The sequence below is a fragment of the Erigeron canadensis genome, chromosome 9, assembly GCF_010389155.1.
Source record: "Erigeron canadensis isolate Cc75 chromosome 9, C_canadensis_v1, whole genome shotgun sequence".
Taxonomy (NCBI): Eukaryota; Viridiplantae; Streptophyta; class Magnoliopsida; order Asterales; family Asteraceae; genus Erigeron; species Erigeron canadensis.
In genome coordinates this window covers 33,426,725-33,435,381 of record NC_057769.1, presented here as the reverse complement: position 1 = coordinate 33,435,381, position 8,657 = coordinate 33,426,725, and the positions used below count along the sequence as shown (strand labels likewise).

Here is an 8,657-nt window from a genome sequence, read left to right as displayed (position 1 = left end):
TAAACCTCCTAAAAATAGATAAGCAAGTTTAATAATCACGACTTAGTCTACACAATTATTTTCGAGTTAGCAATTTGGATAAACATATAAACCTGTCAATCCAAAAAGTACTTCAATAGATTTTGTTTTTAAATAAAAACACATAAAATGACTTGAACATCGGGGTTAATGGTTAGGGTCTGATATTCATTACAAAATGAGTCTTCTACTCATTTATCAGCTAAGTAGCTAAGACAACTGCAGCAAAATAAAATACATATCATCGAACGGATTTAAACACCTCCAAAACATAATACATTCGTTAGAAGCAATTTCTTCAAAATCCACCAAACAGTTTGAATTAAAGTATATATATGATATTACATAGCCTAACGAATCAAGGGCATACTTAGTAGTTAGTACATGCCCTAGTTTAGAACACGGACTGCTGAGGTGCTAAACGGGTTTTAACTTTTGACCATGGGCCACCAAACCACAAAATGCTAATCCCTCCCTTGCATCTTAACCATCATATGCTGACCCTGTGAATGTCAAGTTTCATACAACCCCTAATATCAGTGTTTGATCATGCAAAATACACACACATACACATATATGGTCATATACATGTACTGTAAACATGCATTGGAAATCTCATGTGGTACATGCTTTATGTGCCAAACCATCATAGTAAATTTGATGATCAAAGGACCAAAGAACTCATTTTTCATAATTAGAACAAAAGCACGATACTGATTACCAGGAATAGCGTCTCAACCAAAAAAAAATAATAGCACTAGTACACAACATAAGGCACACAAAAAAGGATACCTGCGAGTTCCCATAATCGAATCCCTGCAAGTACGAACCTTGATGAGCAAGCTGCAGAAACACGCGAAATGGTGATTAGCTATTAATGCAATTAGAGCCTTTACATATATTTGAGCTCAGTCTACAAAGCAAAAGTGATAATTTTAAACGAACCATCTATGATGGGTCAATTTGCATCATAGTATATTGGCAACATGTCAAATGGTTCAAACAAGAAACTTTACTTAAGAAAGAAATAGCTCAGATGCTCTAAAAGCTACTAAAAGCCAAGTCAAAGTTTGTGTAATTTCCTATGTTACTTATAAATTTAAAACACAAAAATACTTGTCAGCCGGCTCCCTTTTTACCCATCCTAGAACTTAAGTGTGTATGTTAACCTAAAACAGCCCACCCATTTTGCCAACTATCTGATCGAGGTTCCATACCAAGAGCATATATATATATATATAATATATATATAATATATATATATATCACATCTTTGTTTTGGGATAAATAAGCAATTCACAACACACACCTGTGCATTATGATCGAGCTGCACCCCATCTCTCCTAGCTGATCCTTCCTGACCTTTAGGGGTTCCCTTAGTGTCACCCTTCAAAAAGGAATTATATTAACAAATATGCATAGAAGGTTCGAAAGATAACAATAGATTGATAGAAGTGGCAATTTCAACCAACTACTTAAAAACGAGCCAGTTTGGCTTAAACTTGGCTAAAAGAGAAATAGGCCAGCAAGGTTAGACGGTCTAAGAATAGAAGTCAGCCAGAGAGTTTCTAAATGCTTAAACCAGGTTGGCACAACCTGCCCCGACTCATTTAGTGCAGCATAAAACGGCCTGTTTTCCCCGCTGCCCAACCAATCCCGCCAATTTTCAGATCTCTAAGTAATGCAATCAGAAGAAACAGAAGAAACTTTCTAACCTCGATCTGCAATGGTAATCCAAACAGAGCATACAAAGACACAAACATCAATTCATCAGTCAATGTTTATACAGAAAGAAATCATCTATGAGTTAACCATATATCGAATCCAAGAAAAAATATTGGCAAAGAGAAATTACCTCTCTATATCGGTTCAAGTATAACTTAAGTGGTTCGATATACTCTTCAAACCCTAGGGTTCCCATTGCCCATAAAAGATCATCACCATTGATCGTTTTCCTCTTTTCCCTTTGACACTTGTCACTCGCCCTACACATAAATGCCAATTAAAACTGTTTTAACAAATATATAAGCATGCAAACAACATATAACAATACAAGCAGTAAATACTATAATTGAGCTATTTTAAAAATCACAAATTGCATTCTATAAATCTTAGAGTTCACTCTTACTCAAAGAATCAAAAAAACTTCTGCAGACAAAGAAACAAAACTTATATTTTTTTGTCTCAAAAACAAACTTATTCATTAACTGCTGTATTGTCCTTCAATATAGTACTCCCGAACTAATGTAATGTTTCTTCTACTCATAATAAACCAGATATTACAACCCTCGTATGCATAGTGATTCACAGATTACCAAAGGCCTTTCATAGCCACACGACTTTCACCACTCTGATATGGTTTTCTAGATATATCTACATACAAATTTATTCCTTTATATTCAAAAAGCGTTTAAAAGTGATTATTGCAACCTAAACATCAGCCATTTTGCTGCTACTCTAAAAGGTCGTAAAAAATCTTAGTCCGTCATTTGTGACTAAGAATCTATAGCCTTACTAACCATTTAAAGCATCTCAACATAAACCATATAACACAGATTCTAATAGCATCAAACAGACAACTTATCTCACAAGTATATACGTTAAATTACATACTCGCTAGTGACAAAACTGATAAATTCAGAAACACATTCCTGAACAGTCTCTTTAGCATCCTTGGCCATTTTACCATTAGCTGGTAATCCCTTTTTCATGATTCTACTAATGTTCGCAATCGGCAAGAACCTATCCTGTTCTCGAACATTAGCCGGGCTCAAATCCCCGCCGCTCTCATGACTCCCATATCCACCTGGACTAGCTGGACCCTCTGCCATCCCAAATGCTAGAACTTCCAAAACCACAAAACTAACCAAAAAAAAAACATGATCAAACTTCATACTTTTTACAAATCAAGAAAATAAATATCAACTACATGCATGCATACTTTAGATTATTTTGATATAAGATGGAAACAATATCTGTTAGTTACAAATAAATATAAACCCCACAAATACATTATAAAATCAGTAAAAACATAATCAGAAAAATTAAAATGGATGTAATAAAACCCTTAGCCCTAATACCATAAGATAACAAAAATTAAGAAAGAAAACACAATCAAGTTTCAAACTTTTTACAAACCCAGTAATAAAAGACTAATGAATAGGCATATATGATATCAATTTGGATATAATATAGATATAGTGTGTGTGTAGATATATAAATATAAAACCCTAAACCCTAAAATTTTCAATTAAGAAAGAAAACATAATCAAGATTCAAAATTTTTCCAAGCCCAACAATACAAGATCATTGAAATCATATAAACTTAATTTTGAAAAAGATTTTTAGATAAAAAGTGATAGTGTGTGTGTGTTGACTGTTGATAAATTTATAATAGATATAGTGTATGTGTGTTAGTAATGTACTATTAGTATAATAATACTTACCAGAAGATGGGAATGTTAAAAACAAGAGAATATATAAAGGAGAAGGAAGGAAGGATATGGAGAGAGAATTAGGCGCGAGAGTTGAAGGATGGAGATCGGACGCTGGAGAAGGAATTGGGAGAAAGGAGACGTTTCAGATGGGTTTTCTTACTCCAACTCCTTTTCTTTCTTTATTATTATTTCCTTTCTTTATTCTTTATTTATTTGTTATTCTTTATTATTTAAATTTATATTATTTATATTTATTTACGAATATAATTGAGGAGAAAAACCAATATGCTGCTAGAAGCATGGAAGAAGCATGTTTCCCCTTACAAACTCCCCCCATGATAATCACATGTTTGAATATAAAATCTCTACCCGTAAAAATCATAGTGAAAGCATGTTGCTAGAAGCATACTAGTTAACCCCATAATTGAGTGAAGTAAGGCTAAAACTAACACTCAATATGGTGTTTCAATATCATTTTTAATGGTGTATATAATAATAATAGATGTAAAAATTGTTATCTCTATATAAAATAACGAGCATGGTACCCGCGCAATGCGGCGGCAAGCCGAAGATGACGGTGGTGGCGACATCTATTGGTGTAGTTAAAGGTATTTGATTTAAAGGGGTTAGTAGAGGTATTTTATAGTAATATAATGGACTAATGGGGTAATTTAATATTAAGGGTTGATGGTGATTTAATTCATTAAGGGTATTTTGGTCAATTTGCATGTCCCATTTTTGTAAACTTTCAACATGGGGTTATAATTTTTATATAGTAGTATAGATGAATAGCTTTTGATCGGAATTAGCGGAGCGGGAACCCCCACTTGGGAACGGTAGGCCAGCCCAACCCCATCCCATACCCACACCACTCACTTATTCTCTTCCATACATCTCTCTCTTTTCCTCTCATTCACTTCTCCATCTCTTCTTCATCTTCTAGCACCTTAAATTCATCTATTCAAAACACAAAATCTTGTGTTCTTAACATTCAATTGTCACCAATTAATAACCCTAATAATAATGTTCATCAAAATCCAAGAATTTCAAGTGTTCAAAGTGTTCATCCTCCTCCTAGCTCCAAATTCGGATTTTATACTTGTAGGACGAATTGGTAAGTGATTTCACTCTTAAAATGTTTAATTTACGTTGTTAAAGGTAACCCATAGCTAGATCTTGTTGATTAATGGCTAAATCTTTGAGTTTTGTTAATAACTAGTTAACTTAGGGTTTCAAAAGAGGGTTTTTGGTTTAGGGAGTGGGTTTTGGTTTTGAGTCGTTATTTATGCTTGTTTATGCTTGTAATAAGTTGTGTTAAAAGATTGAGCTTTGATTTCACTTCTAAATGAGCAAACTTTGTGTCAAAATCCGTTCAGGTCGAGCACGGCCGCTCAGACAGTCGCTCCGTGCTTGTGGCCGTGCTATTATTAAGAACATGCCCAGTTATCCTGTACTGCAGACGCTTACATGGCCGACCGTGCGAGCGGCCGCACTTTTTCTCTCCTTTCCTCAAGTTTTTCGTTCGGTTATCGGTCGACTTTTAATGATCCAAAACTTGTTTATTAGTCTTATATCGTCATTTTAAGGTCAACAAAATTGATTAAACACATTCCTAAACACTTTGATTTTTTACGTCAAAATTTGGTACTAATTAAGTCATTAGATCGTATTTAACTAAAACTCTTCAATATGGTTTAAGCATTCTTGGATCACTTTTAGATCACCCTTGGAAATTCTGGCATAGTTTAACTAGTTAGACCTTACTGTTGGGATGCCTTTGTGATATTTTGATATTGTAAAGTAGGTTGTGATCGTTGTTGAAGTTTGGTTGTGGACCCTTGATGACCGTTGGACATTCTTAGCGTGATGTTAACTTGTTGTAGCCGCTCAAGGTGAGTGAAACGAACAAGACTCGAAAACCAATTAAAACGGAAAAGTTGAATTTTTTTTTTTTACACACAGACTAATACTCCACAAACTAGTCTACAACAGACTAATATTCCACAAACTTCTGCACAAACCCATTTCGACCCAAAAATTCATTTCCACATATTAACAACTAGTAATACTAATCACAAACACATTTACAAACTTGTTAAAACATACCACAATACAACTAATCCAACAACGACCAGAATTCGAAAAGCAATTGACCAAGCATATCCATAAACAAATGTACCAAAACATGACCATAAACAACCAAATTTGTACCATGAGCCAAAGTAGAGAGGGATTTCTAGGCCTCTAACCAAAAGTTTGTCATTCCTCCAAGAATGACCTAATACCTTCAAATCTTGCAAAGTCACTTCGAGCTCTAGTCAACTCTTTTAAATCAATACACTAGTTCCTTCTTCTGGAACTACCTATAAAAGGGTAAACAACTAAAAATATAAGCAAAGGCTTAGTGAATATACTTGCATACATTTACGGATACGAAGGAGGGCAAAGTACAAGGACTTTCACATGTAACCTATGGCATCGTCATGTCACATTTACATATTCACCTTGCACACAAACGATACATATATGGATCCATATAAGCCAAACAATCACATCTATCGGGATTCTTAGGCCTCATATCATATCAACTTTCGGGATTCTTAGGCCCCGGAGGTTCTTAGGCCTCATAAACAATGCCCCACATGGGCTTGACGCCAAATCAATTACCATGCTTGGAACATTCACATCTCATGGTAATTGACCCAACGTATACATAAGGGTATGCAAATATACTCACCTCCTCCGCAACAAAGAGAATAACGCTAAACAACAAGCACAAGCAAGCTTCAACCTAAAATCATATAACTCAATGACAACTAGGTTAACTAAGGAATTGGAGAAAATTAACCATAATTCATTTCCTAGTAAAAAACCCCCCAAATTGGTTCACTCATGAACCCTAATTTCAAAAGAAAGATAAAACTAAATTAAGGGAATTCAATACCTCAAGATTTAATGAGCTAATTCAAGACTTAAATTGAAAATCCTTCTTTCCCCTTCTTCTTTGAAATTTTCGGCCACCACCACTCAAAACCCACAAACCCTAGCTTTTCAATTTCTTGAATGAAGATTATTTGATGGTGATGATTATTATGGATGTTTCTTATCCTTGAATTTGAAGGAATTTAGCTTGATTTGAAAGAATGAAATGAAATGCATGTAAAGAATGAAAAAAAAAAGAAGAAATTAATGGGTGGAAGAATGATTCATCACAAGTGAGATGGCTGACACATCAGGGGCTTGCCACACCCTCTTCTCTTTTTGTGGGTATTTTTACCCGCCATCCGTTAAAGTTCCAACTAAATTAACCCCATATCCAAAAATAAAATATTAGGAAATTAATTTAATGTCAAAACTATGAAAAAGGGTTAATTTCTTTTACCTTAAAATATTTGGGGTGTTACAGTGAGTTTCGTAACCCCCTACTCAATTGAGATTCGGGCTGAAAAGTGTATAAACTTGTTTGATCGTTGACTGACTGATTGATTGTTTTATGGACGTATTGACTTATCACTTGGTTGATTTTGCTTTCGTTATGAATACATGTGTGGCCGTTAACTAGATACATTATGATATGATTCGAGACGTTATGTTGTGGTGCTTGTTAATGGATGTGTATATGTGATGAAAGTCGTTATTGTATACTGTTGGACGTTATACTATATACATTTATATATATATATATATTATATATATATATGGACGTGGACGTGGACGGTGGATTGACGAATCCACACTCGGTATGATCATTGCCACATTATAACAATATTTTGTTAGAAAGTATATTATTTAAATATTATGTAAGACGTGGACGGTGGATAGACGAAGCCACACCCGACATGATCATAACCGTGGATTACGGGTTGTTTAACCCGCATATGGACGAATATTGGACGATATTATATGTATGGACGATTATTAAACGTTGACGTTGACTTGTATTGATTTGTGATAACGTGAAACCTTTTAGGGTTTCATTGGACGTGATTAAGTACTCTAATCCTCGTATATCGTTAACGGTTGTTATCCTGACACACTTGTTTGCTATTACTTGCCCCAACGAACCCACCAACTTTATGTTGACGCGTGTTAGTACACTTTTCAGGTGAACATGTTAGCTCATAGACGTATTGGATGGTTGATTGCTTGATCATGCTAGACTTGGACTTGGACTTCTTGGATCCATGATTCATTTCCCGAATTAGGGGTTATGCTTTTGTGTGATCCGGATACTTGAATTATTGAATGGTTTGTATGGATTACTTGATCCTTTTTATGCATTTAGACTTACTCTACATAATTTCCATGTCGTGCTGTGCTTTTCTTGTGATACCCCATGATTCCGCCTTGGTGGGGTGTTACACATTTCATTATCTACCAAGAACCATTGGATGAGTTTTAACTTTATTTTACAACCAGTTAAATCAAATCGTTGACTGTTAAATTGGTCAAATACAATATTAACTTTTACACTTTAAATGATTTGTCAAAAGATATTCTTGAGAATCTTTTATATATATCTTCCAATAATACTAAACCAGCCATTTAAATTCCATCTTAAAAAAATAATAACCGTTGGATGAAAAATTTAAATGAATGTTGACCCTTAGATTAGTTTCCACCTCACTTTTCTTTTTCAGATTTATTATCTACATATTAAAGTAATTTCATATTTATGTAAATTAAATAAATGGATGTACACATACCATTATAGATATTATACTTTCTTGCTCAATCTTTAGACTAATACAACCGTTTTATAAATAACTGTATTATATTTTCTAAACTATTTTTAGTATATTTGTTTTCATCAATTTTCTTTGTGTAACTAAATTGAAAGAAATATATTTTTTTACCATTAAATCTATTCTTTACCATTAGATCTATACAAACTATACAAGATAGCTATATCTAATAAGTAAAAAAGAAATGAGTTTTTATCTCATTTCAGGTACATGAGAAGTCAATGACACTTTTAAAAGTGTAAAACTAAATTACAAGATTTGGGAACAATGATTATGTAATGAAAAGATTAGGAAAGAAAAAAAAATTAAGAAGTAAAAGTCATTTTTGAGTTAAATTGTAAACCCAAAAATCAAAAGGAGAGTAAAGTGTTATTTGCATCTTTGAGTTTGAAAGAAAAAATATATAACAATACAATTTACAAAGATACCCTTTTTATTTAAAGTAAAATATGTGTAA

At 33.6% G+C, this 8,657-nt stretch overlaps 1 protein-coding gene across 1 annotated transcript; it reads right to left on the bottom strand.

Moving 5' to 3' along the window:
• Window positions 1-271: 271 nt before the first annotated feature.
• LOC122581652 (nuclear transcription factor Y subunit B-10-like) lies at window positions 272-3,622 on the bottom strand. Its single transcript, XM_043753898.1, has 7 exons — window positions 3,465-3,622; window positions 2,632-2,880; window positions 1,874-2,003; window positions 1,734-1,739; window positions 1,328-1,405; window positions 811-861; window positions 272-521 (listed from the first exon to the last, which is right to left on the bottom strand). Exons 2-7 carry the CDS (start codon window positions 2,847-2,849, stop codon window positions 483-485), a joined length of 522 nt encoding a protein of 173 aa, XP_043609833.1. The 5' UTR covers window positions 2,850-2,880; window positions 3,465-3,622; the 3' UTR covers window positions 272-482.
• Window positions 3,623-8,657: the final 5,035 nt, after the last annotated feature.